This window comes from Harpegnathos saltator, unplaced genomic scaffold (assembly GCF_003227715.2).
Source record: "Harpegnathos saltator strain DR-91 unplaced genomic scaffold, Hsal_v8.6 scaffold810, whole genome shotgun sequence".
NCBI classification, from domain to species: Eukaryota; Metazoa; Arthropoda; class Insecta; order Hymenoptera; family Formicidae; genus Harpegnathos; species Harpegnathos saltator.
In genome coordinates this window covers 657,550-681,771 of record NW_020230661.1, presented here as the reverse complement: position 1 = coordinate 681,771, position 24,222 = coordinate 657,550, and the positions used below count along the sequence as shown (strand labels likewise).

Here is a 24,222-nt window from a genome sequence, read left to right as displayed (position 1 = left end):
GCAAGATTCCTGCCGATTCCGCGATCGAAGCGATCGAGAGAGGCCGCACCACGATCGCGCAACGTTCGCCCCGTGCCGTTGCAGGATGCATCCGCATCCATCTGTCGATGTGTCGGCGCGGACCATCCCGAGCAGAACATCGTCCCACGGCAGTACTAAAACCCAGTCCGGTTTCCAAACTTCAAATAGGGCCCGGATAACTTTATCGGATCCGGCACGTAATAAGGAGCGAAATGCACTGCTGCATATCGCGCACCCTGATAAAATTGTCTGAAATCGAGAAACCTGATCAAATGTCCATCAGGCAATCAAATCAGGCATCCAAATAATGACGTCATCGCTGGTCAGGGTATAATCCGGAGAATATTGCAAGACACTTGTCACATTCCGACCGGATAAGGATCATTCACAATGCCTGCTTATGGCTTGCCTAGTCATGCCATATCAGGCATAAAAAAGTGCCGTATTTAATTTCTGCTCGGGTTTCCGAGGAAAAAAGGCTAATAGGGCTCTAGTAAGGGTCTGATTATTTTTCTCCGACAGTAATCGGGCCCTAGTAGGGATAGAAAGACAAGGGCCCCATGAGATGTGTAACGAGTGGCTTAACAGGTCTTTATAAAGCAATATTGCAAGGGCCTTATAAGGCAATGTCAACAGGGCCTTATGAGGCAATATTAATAGGGCCTTGTAAAGAAATATTTTTATTATTGCTTGAATAAAAATATTCGTTCTCTTCATTCCAAGAAATTTAGACTGTTATTTCTTTATTTCTTTGTATAACCTTGTTAGTACGCAACAATAATTTTTTATTTTAGAAATATAGCGTACTTTACAATAAAATGTAGCATTCTTTACACATAAAAAATCTGCTATTGTTTTTATTAAAGTTTGCTGTATTTCAAAACGAAGACGATACTAGAAAAATCCTTGAAAGAGACTGCATGAATATCTGCAATTGATAAAACTGATAAAATTTGTTTTTAATTGCGGTATAAGTAGAAAATCTTTAAAAGAACCAGATAGAGCGTACCTGCTAAAACGATACTACACTATGACAATTTTATTACACAGCATTCTCTTAAAAGATCCCTCTAAGGCCCATATCAGTTTTCTATGTTAAAGTGTTATTTTTATTACTTGTTAAATCTAAGGCATCCCTGATAAATCCTCCTAAGGCTTCCATCAGTTTTCCTTATCAAAGCCTTGTTTCGTAAAATCTAAGGTATCCCTGAAAGCTCCATCTCAGCGCCTAATGTGATAATAATAATGAGGCATCCCTTTTTAGGGCATCCTATTTTCAATTACCTTATCGGGGTCCTACGCTTCATGAGGATGGCTCTAACAATTTTTTGCTCGGGCTCTTCGATAATCCGACTTGCGTTAAACGCAAGCGAGAATAATTCCGCGCGGCGCGCCATAATCGCTTGACTTCTCGATTGGCGCGACGCGATCGCGAGAAATCGCCGATTCCGAGCGACGGGGCGAAAGCACTCGATGGCTCCTTGAATTTCTGACCTGGCGAAATCGCCGTTCGCCATCTTTCTCTTTTCTCCTCCCCGCCGTCCTCAATCTCTCTCTCTCTCTCTCTCTCTCTCTACCTGGCTCTCGTTTCCTCTCTCGCACGTAGTTCGCGTTGTATCGTCCTCGCGGCGATCGCGCGGCGCTTTCTGCGAATGGAACGGCCGGCGTGCTTCCTCAGCATGCAGTCTCGCGCTTTCGGCTAGTTTTCACCTTTTGGCAGTCGTCCCCCGCCGCTCCGCCCCGCCCCAAGCACTCGGCTCGAAGAGGAACCACCTTTGTGCGGTACTTTCGCGCGGTACGTCCTCCCGCTCCTCCTTCGCGTCCCTCGCGTTTCTTTTATTTCCCTCTCCCGCCCTTTTCCGAATTCCTCGCTGGCGCCCCGCCGCGCCGCGCCCACCCTCTGTTTTCCTCATCCTTGTCCTCTCACTTTGCTCCTCCACCATCTATTCGCTTTGGCACGAGAATTTATAAATCGACGCTTTCTCCGTCGTCGACGGCGCGCGCTCCTCCTTCGCGGAACGAGCGATACGCACTTCCGGGCGGCGCGTATTACGCGTCGCACTTTTGTGACTAAGCCCCAAATTGAAATTCCATTAAAGTAGACTTCGTTCGAGATCAACCGGGGGAATATGATTTCGTCATCTATACGTTGTCTTCGCCGCCGCCCATCTATCTTGCCGTTTCTCCGCCCTCCCCTGCTCCTGCTTTCCTCATTTGAAACTTACTTTGCGAAAAGCCCTCGCTCTCCCGGAAGCTTAGAACTCGGGAACTGTTCGTGTCTCATTTTCGCTCGGGAAGAATCGAAAGATTCGAATTTATAATTGAATCCGTCGTCGAAATTAAGCCAGCGCGCCGCGCCGCGCCGCGCCGCGCCGCGGGGCCTTTCCGTCTCCCGATAATGACGACAGAGACGAGAGGTGTATCACCTGGCGCGTGATGAATCGCTCTGCGACGGAGTTTCGTGCGCATGCAGAGGAAATGACAACGTTATCGCCGCGAAATTCTCTTGTCCGGGCCGCATTAAAACGGCGCGCTGATAAGGCTGCTGAAGAGTGAAATATCGCAGCTTTCTTTCTCCACAGCGACGCGCGCGCTCGCGACGGTTCTTTCGTTTTTACAGCCCGCACAGCCCTTCGCGCGAGCTACGTCCGTATCGTACGCGGAGACGGCAGCAATAACTCGAATAACGGCGGAAGATTGTCGGAGTGGCGAGTCTCTGGATAACAACGTTGCTCGCCAACGCGACTCTCGTGTCGCGCGAGTCGTTTCGAAGGAGTAGATGGACGAGGAATAAATCATTCGTAAAAACGACATGGGTTGCGTGAAAAGTTCCACCGCCTTGGGATTGCCTCGAAATCGTCTCCTTTTTCCGCGACTCGCCGAGCAACTCGCTCGCTCACTCAACGTGTGTGTGTGTGTGTGTGTGTGTGTGTGTGTGTGTGTGTGTGTCGTATCGTGCACGCTTTGTCCTGCGAGCAATCGGAAATTATTTTTCCACGGTTTGAGCGATAGGACGAACGAGACATCGGCGTGATTAATCGCACTCGCGTTCGATGTTGATCCGCCTTCGAGACGAGGCATTTATCATGGAGCGTTTATCTCAGTGAAATGTTCACTCGCGCGCATTAAAACATAAATAAAGAATGAAATAGCGACAGGGTAAGGAGTAAGGTCCGAGATAGGGGGCACAGGGGCATGGGGGATGGATGGTCAATTGCTATAATTTTGTTAATATATGCTAGGCCTCAACGTTGATCGGTCAGTTGTGAGTTGGATGTACCACACGAATAGGTGTGTCTCTTACTGATGCGCGAAAACACTGTTATTGTGAGTAAATAAATGTTTTATGTTTCTATTAACCCTTTGAGGCACTTTTATTTTTCAGAAAATCCGAATCATACGAAAATTTATATTTTCGGGGTTTCTGGGGTCGCTGATGACGAATCCGTTACCAGATTTTTGAAATTCAAGATGGCGGACGTAAGAATGAAAAATCGCGATAATTTCGGTGATAATGGGTATTGTGGGGTCTTTGGAGGTCGCTGATTACGAATCCGTTATCAGATTTTCAAAATTCAAGATGGCGGTCACAAATATGAAAAATTAACTAACCAGAAGACAATGTCAGGTAAATATATTAGAATTCCACGATCCGCCAACTTAAATCTGTAATCTTGTACAATGAGTTTTGGACCTCGGATTCGTAATCAGCGACCTTGAAAGCTAATCAAAGTACAATTTCAGCTAATCATATAAAAATTTTATGATCCGCCATTTTGGAAAATAAATTTTAGAATTTGAACCTTAGATTCGTAATCAGCGAGCTCAAAAACTAACCAGAGTACAATTTTAACTAATTTCATGTACATTCTATGATCCTCCATCTTGGAAAATGAATTTTGGAATGTGGACCTCAGATTCGTAATCAGCGATCTCAAGAACTAACCAGAGTACAATTTTAGCTGATTTAATAAAAATTCTATGATCCGCCATCTTGGAGAATTAATTTTGGAATTTGGACCTCAGATTCGTAATCAGCGACCAAAAAACCCCCAAATCTTGATTTTGAGCAAAGAATTCACTCATAGTCTGTGGAAAGTGATTTTTTTCTGCAAAAATGTGTATTTTTCACACTTTGTTTATTTATAATAAATGGACAACTTATGCAAAACACTTTTCAACCTTTCATGCATATTCCCATATCATATAAGAAGCATAGAAGAAAAAAACGCAAAAAACCCGACAAGAATTCCTCAAATATGAAATATTTCATGAAAATATAAGAATAAATAGGTGGTAAGTATACTTACCTACCACTATGCCTCAAAGGGTTAACCTCCAAAATGTTTCACAGGTCGGAAAAATATTTTGCGGATACGGTTTATTTCGAGTTACAACATTAGACCTGGGCTTAAACGACTAGAAAAACGTCGTATTTGCGTACTTAACCTCGAAATTCGTCACCGAGACTACGTTTCACGCGGTACACGCATTTTTACGCGAACTCTCCAAACGGGATAGATGGTTCATTTTTATCAGGATTAGATGAAGGATAGCCTATTCAGCAAGAAATAGCAAGCAATGGGCATCGGATCGACGTTTTCTAGATGCTTTAGAGAAACGTATAAAAGACGTCCGATATCTGTTCGACTATCACTTTTCCCCGGGTATGTAACATTAAAAACTTCAGTACATTTTAGACGGTTTCTCGTTTCGTTTAGAGATGCCGAATAGATTTCTCTCTCTTTTCTCCCTTTAATAAACAATGTTTTCTCATAGGGCCTTTTTTTGTGTCGTCATTTTTCAACCTTCTCTCCAATGTTGTCCTCGGTTTCTACAAGAAACTTGTGGAAATGTTTTATTTCATTAATATTTAATAAAAGGATTAATAAAGAGATTAATAATTAATAAAAAGATATAAAATCCAAAAAAGATGAAGATAAACAAATTTCTATGTTATTATAGGCATACCCAATTATACCGTACGACCATCTATCCCTCACAGAATATTTCTAATATTTCGTTATTATCGGCGTCCCATGAAGTTTTTTCTTTCACAAAAATCCTTCCGTATCTTAAACATTATCCTCTACTGAGTGTGTTAATATGTTGTTGGTCATTTATTGCAATAATATGTGTTACTCCCAATTAAAAAAAGCTATGTCCATCTATCCCGTACTTCTCTCTCCTCTCTCTTACCCTACGGATGGGAGTAAACGAAACTCTGGCTCCTCCGACACGCGAGGCTTCAGGTCAACGTGACATCCGTTTTCTTTCGGAGAATCCGCGTGCTCGCGCCAGCATCGGACAAATCGAAGCTTCGATCGATCACGGTGGCCGCGAACGAGAAGAATCGCGAGAGCGTCTTCCTCCGGCGGATCTCGCCGGGAGCGAGATTCACCCTCCCCCCCCCGCCCCGGTGTCGGTCGACGTTCAAGGATCAGGGAGCGAGGAGGGCGGAATCGGCAAGCGGCTCCCTCCGCGCCGCGCCGCTCGATCGCGCGGGCTCAGTCGACAATTTTTCAGCGCTTCTCGTCGCTAATGTTCTCGCCGGAGGAACATCCTGAGCGCAACCACCCCCGACCAAGTACCATCGCCGCCAACTACCAGCAGCAGCGCGTCGCATCCGCCACCCCTCATTCTCTGTGTACCGGCCGCGTTGTAGTACGGACGGACAGACGGACGAGCGGTCGGACGGTCGAACGGTCGGACGAACGGACGAACGGACGGACGGACGGACGGACGGACGGACGGACGGACGGACAGACAAGACAGACAGATAGCAGCGACACGAAGAACAACCCTCTCACACCGCAGCGCTCGCCTCCCTTCCTCTTCCCGGCACCCCATCGGAACTGCGACTGCGCAGAGCGAACGGCGCGAGGCGTCGGCGTCGGCGTCGGCGTCGTCGTCGGCGTCGGCGTCGGCGTCGGCGTCATGCCGGGGGCGTCGCACCATCGTCGTCGGCAGCGAGCGTCTCGACCGAACGTCCTCGTCTCCCCAGGCCAGTACCAAGCCGGGCCCCGTCGTCGAGAGGGTCGATCCACTTCCTGCTGCGCGCTCGGTGCGAGACGGTGAACCGGTCGTGGCGAGGCGCGACCGAGAAGGAGCAGCGACGCGGACTCGGGACGACCAAAGAGAGAGAGAGAGAGAGAGAGAGAGAGAGAGAGAGAGAGAGAGAGAGAGAGAGAGAGAGAGGGAGAGAGAGAGGAAGAGAGAGCGAGCGCGGCGCGGCGCGGCCGCGAAAGGGAGACGACTCGCATTTGCGGTGATCGCTGGTGCGCGCTGCTGATCCGCCGTGTGTATGTTCGCGCTTTCGCCGGAAGCACCGCCGAGGCTGGCGAGAGACAGACGGAGAAAAATGGAGCGCGCGACGGCCGGCGGATCGATCGCGATATGAACGGACCGCCGCCGACTCGAGGAGGACTCGAATATACCGACCGCGAGCGAGCGGGAGCGTCGCAGGCAGTGTGTGTCTGATGATTTAACCGGACCGAGCGAGCGGAGCAAGCCGTCGCCGTCGCCGTCGCCGTCGCAGAGGGTCGTCTGTCGTGTGCGGTCGCCATTGAAACGCACGCACGCACGCACGCACGCACGCACGCACAGGTGGAGAACAGAGCGTCGTCGCGAGCGACGTGCCGCGAGCGCGATCAGTCCCGGTCAGTCTTTCTCTCTCTCTCTCTCTCTCTCTCTCTGTCTCTCTTTCGCGATTCTGCGTCGCGACGCGCCGGAGAGGAGGGAGGGACAGAGAGCAGCCGCGGTGTGTGGTGAAAGTGCTCATCGCGTGATTAGGTCGAGGTCGTGTCGCCTGTCGCTGGGACCCTCCGTCCGGTGTGACCTTCGCCAGGTGCCGGAAATGAGGCTCGAGGTTAGGTGACATCCCTCGCGATTCCCACGGACTAGCGCGCGACACTCTCTCTTTCTCTCTTTCTCTCTGTCTTCCTCCCTGTCTGCGTCTTGGTCTCTCGGTGTGCACGACGACTCCGGTCGTGATCTCTCGCGGAGAGTAGCGCTCGCTCGCACACCTTCCGTCACACGAGCAGGCCCGCGGTGAAAGTGTGTCATCGACGCGGCGCGGCGCGGCGCGGCGCGGCGCGACGCGCCTCGACTAGGCACTCTCCGGCGGCTCCCTCGTTGTCGTCGTCTGGCGGATTACGACGCGCGCTCAATCGGACGGTTCTCCAGGGAGGCCGGGGGACTTGGCGCTTCGCGCGGCGATGATCTCTTAAGGGTCGCTGAGTTAGTTTTCCATACCTGGTGGCTCGGTCAGTGCGAGATCGCGCCGATCGCGAGGCGCTCGCCGGTGTGTCTCTCACGCTCCGGGTCTCTCCGGGTGCCTGCTGGCTGTCGCCTGTGTGAGAGACACCTCAGGAAGAGGAGACTGTCTCGCGAGTTGCCAGCGAAATCGACGCTCGTCCTTGGGATCGCTCCTCCCGGTGAGACTCATCGAGGTGCCTCGGGAGAAGAGGCACCTCTCGATCTCCCTTTCATTCCCACCGCGAACGAATACGACAGCTGCAGGAGCGAGCGGGAGGTGCGCGGTGGATTGTTCGCGTGTTCAGTGCGCTTTCGGGGTGCTTCTCGGCGGCGGCGACGGCGGCTGATCGACAGATTCCGACCGCATCCAGCCGGCTGACCGAACTTCCAATTCAAGACGTATCTCCGAAGATATCGATTTTCACCGAGACGATCGCGACCCGCCGCCGATTGCGCTGATCTCGTTGGATACAAGACGCTGAAGAAGAGGGTAGACGCGCGACCACTCGCACACGAGTCATCCCTGGAATCTACCGACACGAGGACGACGAGGACAGAAACAAGGACGTGTTCCCGCGGGATGCACGCGTCCGGCCGCACGTAGTCGACGCGCGGCTGCGTCGGCGACCTCCCGAGACGACAAGTCGGGCCTGAAGGAACGCTCCTCCGGGTTTGTCGAGTGGCGAGTTTAAGAGGAGTCGTTTCGTCAATCGGAGCCTACACCTATTTGCGCGGCGGAAGAGAGCCAGAGGGACGAAGAGAGAGAGAGAGAGAGAGAGAGAGAAGGAGAGAGAGAGAGAGAGAGAGAGAGACACTAGAGGAGAAACAGTAAAGGAGAGAGAAAGAAAGGAAGAGAGAAAGAGAGAAGAGCATCATCAGGCACGAGCCAGCTCGCTCACAAACCGCGAGTATCACACCCACGCGAGCCGCGCGTGCGTGCGTCTCACGTGTGCGAATGCAGCCGGGTGGCACAACGTGGCGGTCACGCACCCACGCTCCGAGCTGCTCCGCGGGATGCGTATGAGCGCGTGACGTTATCGCACACACACACACACACACACACACACACATACACACACACATACACACACACACACACACACACACACACGTACACTCACATGCACACACTTGCACACACCGACACCACCTGACACACGGACGCACAGACAGACAGACAGACAGAGAGCCGAGCCGGCAGACACATCGACGCGTAGCACCCACGCGTAACATACACAGCGACACGAGCGGCCCACGCGAAGCACGGACGAATGAACAGGATCTAGCGGGCAGTTCAGAGAGTAATCATGCATCCCTCGGCCTTGCTGGTGGTGCTGCTGCCGCTGCTGCTGTTGCTGCTCGAGCGCTGCCAGCTGGCGCGGTCTTTCCTGCTGGAGGGCTCGGCGACGAGCTACGCGCAATTTCGCAAATGGAACGCCGGCTTGAACGGCACCCTGGAGTTCGAGTTCAAGACCGAGCAGGGTAACGGGCTGCTGCTGTACACGGACGACGGCGGCACTTACGACTTCTTCGAGGTGAAGCTGGTCGAGAGCGCGCTCAGGCTGAGGTATAACCTCGGCGGCGGTGCGCAGATCGTCACGGTCGGCCACGACCTCGGCGACGGCCACTGGCACAAGGTGCAGATCAGCAGGTGCAACGAGAACACCACCCTGACGGTGGACGGTGTTGGCGCGGTCTCGACGTCGCGCGGCAAGGAGTTCGAGTTCGGCAAGCTCGCCGGGAACTCGGACGTCTACGTGGGCGGCATGCCCAGCTGGTACAACAGCAAGCTCACGCTGCTGGCGTTGCCGAGCGTGATATTCGAGCCCAGATTCAATGGATATATTAGGAATCTCGTGTACGCCGATGGCGAGAATACCGTGCCCAGGAGGCAGGAGATGAAGAGCCGGGACGCCAAGGTATGTTGCACTTCGCGTTCGGTCGCAGCCAGCCAGGCCCGAGTCTCGCGCGCGTCAATTTCCCCGCGAGGCGGCCTTCTCGACGTACGCTCGCGACGTCTTGCGAGCCGCAGGTTGGCTCCGGCGGCTCGCACAGTGGGACCAGATGACATTTTCTGGTTCAAAATTCTCCAGAGACCTGAATTTCCAAGCGATCATCGACATCAGGTTGGATGAGATTGGATGAGGTTGATCCTGAATTGAAATTCCAAAGAGATCTGTCCAGCCGAAATTTTGAAGAAATTATCGGTTCAGGGTTCATGGGTTTAGGGTTTGTCTTAAAAGTTTCGAGGCTCGAACTTAATGTTTTGTAGCTGAATATTCAACGTCAGGTATTATTAGTTCTCGAGCTGTGGCTAGATTGGGTTCTTGGACTATTTGGGACTCTTAATATTTACGGCTTCATGCATCCACAAGGTAAAAAGTTCTCGGATTGATAGATTCCTAGGTCGACGGGCTTAAGACATAAAATCCCTCGGTTTTGTGCTTAAAGGGTCCGTATTTGATGCTTTTGTATTTTGGGCATAAGAGTTTTGGGTCAATGGGTTTCTGGTTCAAGATCGATAAATCTCGAGGTGTCTGTTGATTGGTTTTATAGTTTCAATCCGTTGAATACGCTATTAGATGGAGATAAGTGTATTACATAGAAATAAGTGTCGAATAATGAATATTCCACAAGTTTCGAGTTTAACGATAATTTTTCCTCTTTTGGGGCTAGTAACTCGAGAAAAAAATTTTTTTTAAATTTTGACGAGACAGATCTCTTTGGAATTTATTCAGGATCAATCTCATCCATTGGTGTCGATGATCGGTTGGAAATTCAGGTCTCTAGAGGATTTTGAACCTAAATATGTCACCTGGTCCCACCTGTGGTTAGCCACCAGTTTTCAAATTTGTCAGACTCGCTCTGCAACTTAAATTTTTTCTCTTGAATGTACAAACAATTATGTAACGCGAAAGCGGCAAATATTAACCTTCGAATATAAATTGACGATTGACCTACGATTCTCAAAGATCTTTTATCCTGAAGAAACAGTTTGTAACTTTGGACTTGCAATGGGCTGCGGTATCTGTACGTACTTGCATCGGATATTTGAGAAAAAGGATTCAATACCTTAGGAGTAGATAGTACTCGCAAAATGGAGGAGGAAAGACCTAATGAACATGGGTCAAAAAATTATTACAATATTGAGCTAAACAATTATTCATTTTAATTGAAGCAAGTCGCTTGCTCGCTTCTGATGCATGGCTATACGAGGGTAGTCCCAGAAGTACCTGACCTAACAAAGAAAACACAAAAAATTTGGGAAAAAATATCTTTGATTCTCTACATAATCTCCTTTTAGCTCAATATACACTTTTCCCAGCGATGTTGAATAGCTTCGAGACCCTGTTTATCGTGGGAATCGTCGAGCTCCTCAAAATAGCCATCAAGCCACCTTGGTCCATGGTTTTGACTGTTCCTTCGTCTCAGATGTGAAGTGATGGACCCATGTTTCATCCATGCTTATGAATCGACGCAAAAACTCGGCTTTATTGCTGCGAAACTTGGCCAAACACTCGATTGAAACATCCTCACGATGCTGTTTTTGTTCCAATCGCGGCACCCATCTTGCACCCAGCTTTCTCATGTCCAAATTTTCAGTCAATATGCGATGTGCAGCACTTTTTGAAATGCCTACCATGTCTGCTAACTCGCGCACTTTCAGTCGACGGTCATCCAATACCATTTTGTGGATTTTCTTCACCATTTCTGGCCTGGTCACCTCATTTGGTCGACCATTGCGATGCTCGTCTTGGCAGCTCGTACGGCCTCGTTTAAACTCTGCCACCCAATATTTTACTGTTTACTGTTGTAAACGAAGGAGCAGACTCCCTCAGAGTAGAATTACAAATTCACTGAGAGCGTTCACTATTGACGGCTGCCAAACAAATACTAGACAACGTAGCGTCGTCAAACTTCAAACTTAAGCTTTATACGGTTGGTACTTTCTACCATAGTCATTCTTTTCAAACAACAACCGCTATCTATATGTCAGATCAGGTACTTCTGGGACTACCCTCGTACGTGAAATGCACTTTTCCGCCGTTTCTTGATTACAGTAATACAATGTCATTTTTTTATCGTATTGTGAAAATTTTGTGATGGCTTTCTGCAAATGTTCACTATTCACGAAGACATGCGACTGACAATTGAAGCGTGCGCATAAATAGGAAGAAAATAGATGTTTGTTACATTCCGAGCGAGAGCGAAGAGACTTTTCTCAGGGCTTCCTTTAAAAAGCATGATACTCCTCACCGATAAATAACAGGCAAGTTACATCAGAGAATACAAAAGCGAGTAGATCGCTTGCTTCAATTGAAATAAATAATTGTTGACAAGCTCGACAGTATTAATTTTTCGATCCATGTTTATCGGAGCTTTCTTCCTCCATTTCGCGGGTATTATCTGCCCTTAAAGAATCCAGAACCCTTATTCTTAAACACCCTGTATAATCTAAGCGAAGAATATCGATATGTCAGAATGTGCGACTTCAAAGTTAAATGGCGTCTCATGGCGGAGGGTTAAGGTGATCTGCTAATTATCGTTTATTAATTTAATTATCTGCTAATTATCGTTTATTTTTCGCTTTCAGTCCGCGTTCTATTTTTCAACGTCTTGTCCGCATTCTTTCGCGGACTGCGTTCATGTGTCTACTTTTAATGGACATTCTCATCGCGCTCTGTCTGTAATCTCGTTCCGCCGTTTCGCCGTATATAATCACGCGCGATGAGGCGATTAAACTCGGGAGGAACAATTTTGCAGCAAGTGCTATACTCCGTTTGTTGGAACAACAGAAAGATAGTGCTTGACGCCGAGAGAATGACTGTGATTTTAGTGAAATTAACCGGCTTTTTCTGTCTGTCTCTCTCTCTCTCTCTCTCTCGCGCGCGCTGAAGAGAGGAGAGGGGCGATGAGAAAATCGAGCGAGAGCGGACAGCGCGAGCGTCTCATCAAGAACGCACAATTACGCGATTTGTATAATTTTAACGAGACGCGCGTCTCGCGCATCGGTCTCGGCCGATCCTGCGCCGTTGCTTCCCCCGCGAGTTGTTTCCGACATGCGCGCGATCGAGGGAAAGGGAGGAAAGGCCGAGATGCGGGGTCGAAGGTCGCCGAAGGTGAGATTGCCTAGGGCTGTTGACTGTTGACGAGTTACCGGACAATTTGACTCGGTCCCGACAGCCACAAATCTCGCGGGCGCGCTCGGGGGGAGGGGGGGGGGGAGGGGGGAAGAAAATCGGCGACCTCCGAGAGCGCATCGTCACAGCGCCACGCGAGTCGAGCGGAACGCACACGAGCGGTTGCGGCCGTTGCGGTGTCGTTGACCGTGTGCAACACCACGCGAGCGTTAGCTGAGTCAGGTTCATCGAGAAATTCCTCCTGACGCGAACGAAAAGCGCGTGCGCCCCGTCAGCACAAAATCGAGACTTTCCCTGGCCGCGGATCTCGTACACACAGGGGACTAAAAATAAACCTTGCCGTTTATACGGAGGAGGGGGTTGCTACCCCCGCGCCGCTTTATCGCCCACTTCCGACGATCGATACAATCCACCCAGCCGTTGTCCGGGAGGGACATCTTCCCCCCCTCCCCCTCCCCCTCCCCCTCCCTCCTCCTCCCCTGACTTTCGTAATAATTAACAAACAGATGATCCGCCCCGCCCGGACGGGACTGCCCCGCTTCTTCGATCCTTTGTAAAACGCCGCGCACGCACGGGGGTGTGTCGTCGTCGATCGTTTGATCCCCAGCAGCCTGGCCGCTCGTTCGTTATTTCGCTCGCAATTTCTCCCGCGCACGCGATGTCTACGATACATTCCGTTTCGATGTGTCCGCCCGGCCGCGCGCCGGCACCCCCGTGGAATTTACTACGCGTTACCGTAGAAACTAAGCTCGGTTCATGTTTCCGCAGATGGCCGTCCGCCAAGAATTCCGCCGTCTCCTGCTCCTACTCCTCGGCTCGTGCTCCCCGCTTTGTCCGGGCATCCGCGGAATTTTGTATCTGCCATTCTGAAAATAATCTTGTATTTAGCCGCGAGCGCAAGCGCGCGGACGCGCTCGCGCTCGTTACTCGCGACGATGTGTTCGCGGTTCGTTGGTGTTCGGGAGATTGACGGCTTCGAGCCGAGACGATGTCGGAATAGATGGAAAATATCGAACGTTCCTTGCATATCGCGAGTGTTTATCGCGAGCGCGCTCGCTGAGAGAAGAAAAGACGTAACGGAGGGAGGGAGGGAGGGAGCGGAGAGTCGCGCGCGCGCGCGCGAGTCTTCTCGCGCAAACTGCGAGCCAGCGAAATCGAGGGAAACATCGAGTCGGGTCTCTGACTGGCGCAGAGGTCTCGACTGGAAAATTTAGTCAAGCTCGTGAGATTGGGGAAAAATCGAGCCGGGCGAAGCCCACGGACGTGGAAGTTGGCGTTCGCGAAAAAATGGAATCGGTCGCGGAAAGTTAACGAAATTAAAACTCGAGTGAAAATCGGCCGAGGGGCGAGCGCGGAATCGAATAAAAATCGAGTCGGATCGGCGATTCGACGCTTCGAATTGAAACGCTGCGAGATTCGGCGGACGTCGAAAGGTTCGTTTAACTCGATCCGAATTGTTCCGATCGATCTTTATTCATAGTGTATACGCATAATCAAGAGAGAGAGAGAGAGAGAGAGAGAGAGAGCGGCTTCGCTGTGTGCCGCCTCGCTCCGGCCTCGGCGCTTGCTGCAGCTGGCCGCTGGGATATGCCACACACTTTGAGAGAGTGCGGGATATCGCATTCGTAAATTTAGTCACCTCGCGCTGCTCGATTGGCCGCGCGTGGTTACGACGGGCGCGTATCCGTTCGCGATTAGATAAGGCGACAAATCGAGAATATCCGTCAGGAGGATCGCCGTGCGATTACCGGTGCAACGATGTAACTCGCTGGACGTTATCGTCCTCCGTACATCTATACGGGACACCGCCGCAACACGGACAGATAACCCAGATTTGTCAACGTACAAGAAATTGGGCGCGCGCGTTGTGCCGTGGTCGTTTAATTGCCGTTCGCTCTCTTCCCGATTCGCCGATTCGCTTGCCGACCGGCAAGACGGGAAAAAAGGTAGACGCGCGGCCGGGCGTCGTCGCGGACATGTAACGATCGTCTTTTCGTACGAAGTGTTTCTTCATTCTCTTTCTCTCTCTCTCTCTCTCTCTCTCTCTCTCTCTCTCTCACTCTGCCGACAAACGAGTGTTCCGTCACATCACCATCGCACTATTCGGCCGGAACAGATAAGCCCCGAAATGAGACACGGTGCTGAGCCTCTGCCGTGCCTCCGGCAGAAAATCGCCACCCATTCCGCCTCGTTACCGATCACTTTGTATTAATGTCGCCTCCCTCCGTCGTCGTCGTTAACATCGTAATGCACGTATCGCACGCGCGCGAGAAGCGATTATCGCGCCGGCCGGTGTGAATGAGCGCGATCGCGCGGGCTGTGCGCTGCAAATGGCTGTCGTGGAAAAAGCGAGCAATTAGTCGTAGGAAGCAATTATTTCGTACCTGTTACGCCCTCGGCGCGCAACTGTATCGCGTAGGAAATGAATTGCATAAACAGCCGACGGACACACGGGGGACCAGGGAGGGAATTGGGAGCGGGATTCGACGAAAGGGGTAAAAATCGCGGTGATAAACATATTTTCGCTCTCTCTCTCTCTCTCTCTCTCTCTCTCTCTTTCTTTTACTTTGTCTCGGCTGTCCTTCTCTGTCGGACCCGAGCAAAAAATTGTTATGACCACTCTCATGAAGCATAAGGCCTCGATAAGGCTGAAAGTAGGATATCTTAAAAAGGGATGCCTCCTTATTACCGCATCAGGCCCCGAGATGGATCTTTTAGGGATGCTTTAGATTTAATAGATAAGGCTTTGATAGGGAAAGCTGAGAAGGGTCTTAGAAAGATTTATTAGGGATACCGTAGATTTTAAACGAAATATCGCTTTAACATGGAAAACTGTGGATGTGGGCCTTGGGCCCTTTTAGGATCTTTTAAGGATGCTTTAGATGTACAAAATCAAGTTTTGTTATAAAATTAATAAGATCTGAAGCGTGTGATAAAATTGTCATAGTTTAGTATTGTTTTAGTAGGTACACTTTATCTGGTCCTTTTAAAGATTTTTTTAATAATGCCGCAATTAAAAAAAAATTTTATTAGTTCTATTAGTTGTCATATTTATTAGTCTCTTCCAAGGATTTTTCTAGTGTTGCCTTCGTTTTGAAATGCAGCAAACTTTAATAAAAACAGTAGCATAGATTTTTACGTGCAAAGAATGCTATATTTTATTGTAAAGTATGCTATATTTTTTAAATAAAAAATTTTTGTATACTAACAAGGTTACAAAGAAATAAAAAAATTACAGTCTAAATTTCTTCGAATGAAAAGAACGAGTATTTTTACTCAAGCAATAACAAAAATATTTCCTTATAAGGCCCTATTAATATTGCCTTATAAGGACCCGTTAAATCATTTGTTACACATCTTGTGGGGTTCTTGTGGGGTCCTTTCTATCCCTATTAGGGCCTGATTAATGTTAGAGAAAAATAAGCAGGCCCTTACCAGAGCTCTGTTAATTTCTCTACTCGGGCAAGTGCCACGACGGGAAGGTCTCTTCTCGCACGTCTCCGTTTCCGGACGTCAGCCAGCGATGTCACTGCTAATCTTCATTGATCCCCCGAGATGATGAGCCGTAGTAATCGCGAATCCTCCTAATGCGCCTCCGGCATTGTGCCTGCGCGAAGCTTCTGATTATCGCGCGGTGATTTGAGTTCTTGTTAACGCACAAGCAAGCGCAAGCGCCGATCAACCTCGAGCCTCGACGAAATCTTACATCGGAGATCGCTCTTCTCGCGACGGACGTGGTGTTGAATAGAGGAACCTCGCTTCAGGACGTCCCGAGTGAAAGCCGTTTTTCACGAGAGGCTGTTTCTCGCAAAACTCGTCTGACGAAGCGCTCTCATTTTCGGCATTTTACTTCGCAGTCGCGCGCCTCGGTGCCTCTGATTCACCGTGTGAGCTCATCGCAAAGGACAAATCTCAAGCGTTATTGCGTAACCAGCGGAGGGAGAGAGAGAGAGAGAGAGAGAGAGAGAGAAAGAGAGAGAGAGAGAGGGGGGGAGGGGGACGCTATATGCGAAATAAATATACACGGCGAGTAAGGGGATTTGAATTTCCGCTGCTCAAAGCGATAGCTGCGGCTCGTCGACAGTTATGCTTCCCATTCCTTCGACGAGCTGCAAGTTAAAGTAATTTCCGGCCGCAACGACATTCGGCCGAGCGCGCGCGCGCGCGCGCGCGCTAGCCAGAGCGCGCTGCGCGATAATTAATCGGGAAACTCGGTAATGAAGGCGGCTGAACGAAAATTCGCATCCCGAGATTAATTTCGTACATTCGCTCGCTCGCTCGCGCGCGCGCGCGCGTTAACATGGAAAATAACGAAACGCATATTGAGACGACGTATGTTAACGAGCGCACGTGCACGCGGATAAACTCGCCGCGCGTGTGTTCGGAAGGGCGCGGAATCGCGGCGACGCGTGGAATTGCGTGACGCAAAAGTTACGCGTTCCTGTAACGAGCCGCACTCCCTCTCCCTCTCGGATAATCCGCCGACGGCCGGCCCTCTCCGTTAAACAGGAGCGATTTTATATATTTATTAACTTTATCATTACGCCGTTCAACGTCGAGCGCTTTGACAGATACTTGTGCGTATAAATTTCACATGAAAAACGAGACGAGTGCTTACGCGTCGCGTCACGTGCGGATGCCCTCTTCGAGTTTCGGTAGATGACGGACGACCGTCTCTCTCTCTCTCTCTCTCTCTCTCTCCTCTCTCTCTCTCTCTCTCTCTCTCTCTCTCTCTCTCTCTCGAAGCTCCTGATATTTTATTTATCTTCCTGCGTGTTCTCTAGTCGTATAGCGAGTATAAACACACTGACCTAATAACAAAGTTTAGTTGTCCTCTCTCGACAGTACAGGTATAAATATATTACAAGTATAATATTTATATATTACACTTGTGTACATTTTTGTGTAAGTCGACAAAATAAATAAAAATTTTTGCCGAATGTAGAAACGGCAGTATTAGAAGTGTTGCACTTGTAATAAATTATAATTACAATACTTTCTGTGCACGCGTGGAAAAAAGAGTATTGTAATTATAATTTATTACAAGTGTTATTTTCTCGATATCGGGAAAAAGAGAGAGAAGGGGGGGGGGGATATTCGGAACGTATATGGCGAGGGCGAAATATTTCTATATTCGCTCGGGTTTGTAGATATTAAACGGTCAATTGGACTAATCAGAGCTTGATGAGGAGCACTCTAAATAGCTATTTTCACATACGATTACTTACGAAAAGTCTCGACGAGGAGCACGACGTTATGTAAATCAACAAACAAATAATTCTCGCTGAATGAAGAAAGAATGACAATGTAGAATATTCTTTTCTTTTTCAGAGAGAAACAGAGAGAAACAGAGAGAGAATATTGTAATTAAAATTTATCGCAACTGCCACTTTTAATATCGCCATTTCTTCACTCAGCGAAAATAATTACAATATTTGTCTGCCGGTTTACATAACAAATACAAGCATACAGTATATTTATGCAACATACAGCTTAATGAATAATCACGATTTTTATTATTAACGAGACACTCGTTGCGCTGCAGATCCAAGTTCTACAGGATCTCGTCTCTTCCCATAACCCGTAAACGCGCTTTCTCCGAGTAGAAAAATTAATAGGGCTCTGGTAAGGGTCTGATTATTTTTCCCTAACATTAACCGGGCCCTAGTAGAAAGACAGGGATCCTAGAAAGACAGGGATCCTAGAAGATGTGTAAAAAATGGTTTAATGGGTTCTTATAAAGTGATATCAATAGGGCAATAGCAATATCTTATAAGACAATGTTGATAGGATCCTATAAGGAAATATTTTTATTACTGTTTGAGTAAAAATATTCGTTCTTTTCATTCCACGAAATTTAGACTGTAATTTCTTTATTTTTTTGTAACCTTGTTAGAGACAAGACACAACTTTTAGAGACACTTGTTAGAGACACAACAAGAATTTTTTAGAATATTTTGGAATATTTTAGAGATATACTCGTAGCGTACTTTACAATAAAATGTAACATTCTTTACATATAAATAATCTGATATTATTTTTATTAAAGTTTGCTGCATTTCAAAACGAAGAATACTAGAAAAATCCTTGAAAGAGACTAATAAATATGACAACTAATAAATCTAATAAAATTTATTTTTAATTGCGGTATAATTAAGAAATCTTTAAAAGAAACAGATAAAGCGTAACTACTAAAGTAATACTAAATTATGACAATGTTATTACACGCTTCAGATCTTATTAATTTTCTATAACAAAACTTGACTTTGTATGTCTAAAACATCCTTAAAAGATCCTTCCATGGCCCACGTCAGTTTTCCATGTTAAAGCGTTATTCCGTAAAATCTAAGACATCCTTAAAAAATCCTTCCAAGGTCCTTCCGAGCTGTCCCTTATGAAAGTCTTATTTATTAAATCTAAGGCCCCATAATCCCTAAAAGGCCACATCTCGGGGCCTGACGTGGTAATAATGGGGCATCCTACTTTCAGCCTTACCGGGGGCCTTATGCTTCATGAGAACGAGCCTAACAATTTTTTGCTCCGATCGTCCTTGCCAGCGCTCCCAGCTCGCGCTCGCGCCCGCGTTTCGACGTTCGCTGAAATGGGCAGTTTGGGACACACGTGCCGGGCGGAGCGGAATGTAAGGGTAAATGTAAGGGGAGTAGTTGTAAAAGTGAATTAATTTCTGTCGAGCCGGCCGTAACGGTCGGGTCGCGCTGGCGCGTCAAGCGACGCGGACGAGAATCCTCGCTGACGCGCGCGCGCGGGCCTTCCGATGATGATTTACAGCGATTCGGGGCGATCGCAGCGTGACTGACTGTCACTCGATTCGATGCTCGCGCGACATTCGCGCGCTCGAAATTACTTAAACGGTCTGGCGGAGAGCGGCTCGCGCGCGTCCTGTAACGTTTGCGTTATTATTCAGGGCGTTATTCCGCGGCCGAGCGTGAGCGCGACGAGCGCGGGATTGCACACGGCCGTAATCGATCCGCTCGGTCCTCACGTGAAGACGGGGGTCGGGGGGAGGAAAACAACAACAACAACAACAACAACAACAACAACAGCAACGTAGCGAGCGGGGGAAACGAATAGAGGCGCGAAGCGGCAACGACAGCTATCGCGCCTGAGACTCGAAACGCAATGTCAATGTCCTCGCCCGTTAAGAGTTCTCGTTGAAAGAAGTGCCGGCGGCGACTGGACGTGCTCGTGTCGGGGGGCTGCCAATCGGAAATCGATTCGAGGAGTTACCCCCCTCCCCCCCTCGCTCTCCTCGGCCACCCCCCGGCTCTCTGACGTACGCTATAATCTCGGTTACGGGACTTTATATTTACGGTCGGTCGTTAATGTAGCGCGCGCGATCGCCAACTTTTAGCGCGTCTTAAATGGACTTTCGAAGAAATCGCTAGTCGTCGGCTCTCGGTGCTCTCGCGCCGTTCTTGTCGCCGATTACACTCGCGGCGATTAGCGTCGCTTCCGCTTCCGGGCTCGAGACACAAAGCCGAGGGGCGACGTTCCTTTTCACCTCGATCAGTCACCGAAGTGTATCAACCCTTTGGGGACACTCGAGGAATATTCCCACATTTCCTTTCACCAACCCGATAATTATAAATATAATTTATAAATTCCTAGGAAAACTACGTATCTACGACAAAACAGGATCTTTATTTCCTTTAATATATATATTATCCATTTGATATAAATTTATTCCATTTAATGTTGTCGCCGTATTTGATTATTTTATCACTCTGTCTTAAAATTTTTTTTTTTTTTTTTGCCAGTACAGTTGGCATTCCGAGTTGCCGAAATAAATGTTCATGCCAGTTGTACTGGCATTCCGAGTGTTAAACACCACTTAATGTCCATTCATGTTTTTACTCTTTTTCATTCCTTTAAGTAAATGTACGTACCACCTTCGTATAGTGTAATTTTCCTCGGCTCTCTCATTGGCTCTCTATCGGCCGAAGATGCGGGTTTTCCGAAGCAACTAATTGTCCAAGACACGAGGGGATTCGAAGATGTTCGATGAAGAAAAATGGAAAAAGAAAATCTGACTGATCGCAACACGCGGATAAAAGCGGACATGACTTACATTGGTTCTTATGAACGATCCGATTCTTCTGCTACGCCACGATTATGGATCTGAATTGCTGCGACACAACTTGCTAATTTTGGCGAGGCGTCGTGAGCTTCTAGATTTATTGTTTTTGTTCCAAGCATCGCGCTCTTATATTAATTTTATTTACATTAGTTTATATTAACCGTCCTGTAATCCAATGAAATTAAACCTCATGTACCTCCTGGTCCTACGCTTCGTTTCTCCAATGTTTTTCATATATCCAATATTATCGTACAAACTAAATCCAATTTCCTTCATAGAATTCGTGTACCTGCAAACAATTATTGCGATTTCTCAGATTTCTCCGACGATAATAATTTTCTCTTAATCTTTTTGTAATTTTAAATTTAATTATATTATTGTATATTATTAATTATTTTGTAATTTTACACATAATATTAACATTGCAAGCTGAAATTGAATTGACTCTGGCGCGTACTTAATGTTTAGCTACCCTACTCAACCGTTTCTTTTTCGCCTGTTATACCAAAGAGAAATAGCCGTTTATCTTTGATAAATAAATAGATAACTAGGACCACACACTCCGATCAGTCGCGGCACGATGCAATGTCGACGCGATAATCTCCAGCTGGTCCTTGAGACGACGCGCCGATTAAGGGTTACAGTTACAATTTACAATTATACGACGCTACGGGGCGTGTTATTTTTCACGGCTGCCCGTATAATTATATGCAGCGATGAAAGGAGAGACGACGGGCGCCCTCGTGCGCGCGAGTCGCTTTCAGCGTCGTTCTGTGTAATAAAAGGATCGCACGGCGGCGAACAAAGACGCGCGACAAGAAATAGCGTCGTCTCTCCGCGGTGGCTTTAGGCGGCGAGAGCGGACGAAGACGTATCGATTATCCCGCTCGACTTTGCGCAAACGAGACCGCATCGTGGCGCGAAGCGCGATCGAAGATAAAGCCACGCTTCGGTCCTAGACTGAGAGAGGGAGTTGAAGTCTTCCCCGCGGAACTTCTTTCCACCCCTCGAGGATAAAACCCCCGGGGACGACTTAATCATCGCGAGGCGTGGATCGAGCGAGCGAATAAAGCGCCGTTTCCTTCCCTCGCATCGACCGTAAATCTTTCGCGAAAGAAAGTACGAGAAAGGAACAAGAGAAAAGAGAAACGCAAACGACGATGAGAGCGATCGGAGTTGTCGTTGTTGTCGTCCGAAATTCATACGGCGGCAATCGCGCGCGCGCGCATCTTCACTCCGGAGGGGGAGGCGTCCTCGGAGCCTTGCAAAGGATGCACTTGCGCGCTTCAGCCCCCACCGTGAAATTCCGAATTTACCGCTTATATTTTGTTACGCCGAGCTCGAGAGCTTCGGGCGCGCCGATACTTTCAGGCGCGGTCACGCATAGTCAGCGGCAAAGGGATTGCAACGTTTCTCCGTCGATGAGTTCCTCGGAAGTTATCCGATGAGAGCGAAAGAGAGAGAGAGAGAGAGAGGGAGAGAGAGAGAGAATTTATCCTCCGAGAATTATATTAAGCAACAAATTCTCCCATTAGACACGGATGAATCGCGGGGCTCGCAGCGAGGAACAAAGAAACGACCTCTCCGCCACTGCCTTGCTGAAAGAATCTCGTCGTCGTCGTCGTCGTCGTCGTCTGCAACGCTATCGGATTCTCACGGTGCGAGTAACTCGAGAGCCGCTGATTGCTCCGCCATTTTTCGACGGACGTCACAGGCGTTGATGAGCAAGCAGGACGATTCGAAATCGCGCGGAAAAATTCGCGTTGTACGACGTTTGTCAGCTTCGAGTCCGCGCCGCGGATTCTTCAGAGAACGAACAATGAGACGCGCGTCTCATGAGGGATGCTGATTTGTTTTCAAACAGATCGATTTCGAAAGATCGACTCGAATCACGAAAAAAAAAATCGATCTTTAAAGAATCGGTTTGTAAAGAATCGATTTCAGAAAATCGATTTGAATCGGTATGCATGTAAAGTGAGCCACTCATTAAAGTATACTGTCTGTCAAATTTCTACACTCCAAAGTAGACCTCGTGTAATTCATATAAAGTTTAATATGAATTAAACAGAATTAAACCGATGGTACTCTTTCGGTTGTGTTGTGTGTGGCCATAACAAGATAGAAAAAGATCTTTAAATCTTTATGCCAAGGATTTAATTAGTTTGATTAAACATCAGTCAAGGGTTTTTAAACGTCATTAAATAAGAAATCACGTTTACTATTATACGTATATACATATGTATATAATATGTACTATTGTATGGAGTGGCTGTGATTGGTTCGCGCGTTCCGTTCCGTTCCGCTGAAAATTTTCGCCCATGAGACCTAAAGGCAACGTAATGTGCATCGTGCAGCCATTAAGTGAGTTCAAATATTACAACTAAAAATATAATTTAAAAGAATTAAAGAAAATATTACAACTAAAAAAGGAATTAAAAAAAATTACAAAGAAAACTATATTACTAATAGAAACTGAGAAAATCGTGTTGGCGATTTTCAGAATTTACAGATCGATCCTTGAATCGATTCAGTTCCAGAAAATCGACTTGAAATCGGCATCCCTTTTAGGCTCCGATTAATCGATCTTCGATTAAATCGATTTAAAATCGGCATCCCTACGTATCCGTTGGGGGGGGAGGGAAGAGCCGAGGACGTCGCGGATGTAGCCGAAATAGAGAGAGAGAGAGAGAGAGAGAGAGAGAGAGGGAGAGAGAAAGAGAGCAGCCTCTCTCGATTGCCATTGACTTCTCTTTCAAGCGCTACCTCGCGTCTCTCCTCCGGCCGACATTCAGGGTTGCATCCCCTTTTGGACGACGCGACCGCCACCTTCCCTTCAGCCCCGGGCTATTTGGCGATGACGCGGTAGGAATTTAATACTGCGGGGTCGCTCTCGACGATATCTTTCCCGGCTAAACGGTCGGATAACCAATCGCAATGCGAGATTCGCCAGAACTCGTGAGTCCTAATTGCCGCGAGGCGAGGCGAGGAAGCGCGGCCGATTTTGCAGATTATCCGCCGGCCGCGCAGCAGGCAGGCGGCCGGAAGTAGCACGTGTCCCGCGAATATGGCGGAAGCGGCGTGTCCTGGGAATACGGCGGGAATTTCGCCGGAAGCTGAAAACAATTCCACTCTTCCGCGCCGCGGCCGCTCGGCAAATCAGCGAGCCGGCCTCCTTCGCTCTCTCGTAATGCGTTCATCCTTTACAAGTGCTCCGAGCCCCCATCTCTCTCTCTCTCTCTCTCTCTCTCTCTCTCTCTCTCGAGTTTTTCCGCTATTTTCTCGATCGGAATGTTGCTTCTCGTCGAGGCTTTTCGCAAGTAATCGTGTGTGAAGCGCAAGCTACTTTTCGCGGTTTTCATCAAACTCTGATTGGTCCAGTCGGCTATTAAATATCTACAAACCCGAGCGAGTGTGCTCCGCTTCCGCGATTCGTTTACCCTTTTCACGTTCTTTTTCTCCATTTTCCGCGGAGTTTTTCAGCGGAATATCGGCATCTCGTCGATGCGCTTCCCGTGGATAAACATGCGATAAAAACGGCCGCGGATGGTTCTCCCGAAATTCCGATCGGGTTAATCGACGGACTCAACGTCATTACCAACTTGGCATCAGCCGCTGACATTTTATTTCGGAGCATGTAGAGATTATCAGTCTTTTTTAGGCGCCGTTCAACAACGAGTTTGACACTTGGCTGAAAATTAAATAATT

General features: G+C 48.3%; 1 protein-coding gene and 1 long non-coding RNA gene across 8 annotated transcripts in view; both read left to right on the top strand.

Annotated features, from left to right (window-relative positions):
- The first annotated feature begins 5,941 nt into the window (after positions 1-5,941).
- LOC112590450 (uncharacterized) lies at positions 5,942-8,056 on the top strand. The gene is made up of 2 exons (XR_003114221.1): positions 5,942-6,680; positions 6,814-8,056. It is a non-coding gene; the product is annotated as an uncharacterized LOC112590450 (long non-coding RNA).
- A 342-nt stretch (positions 8,057-8,398) lies between these two features.
- Nrx-1 (neurexin 1) overlaps positions 8,399-24,222 on the top strand; it is a 497,229-nt gene continuing 481,405 nt past the window's right edge. For all 7 annotated transcript variants that reach the window (XM_019845315.2, XM_019845314.2, XM_019845312.2 and 4 more), the window contains exon 1: positions 8,399-9,197. In XM_019845315.2, the coding sequence (XP_019700874.2) occupies positions 8,586-9,197 (612 nt within the window). In that variant the 5' untranslated portion in view covers positions 8,399-8,585. The remainder of the gene's footprint in view (positions 9,198-24,222) is intronic.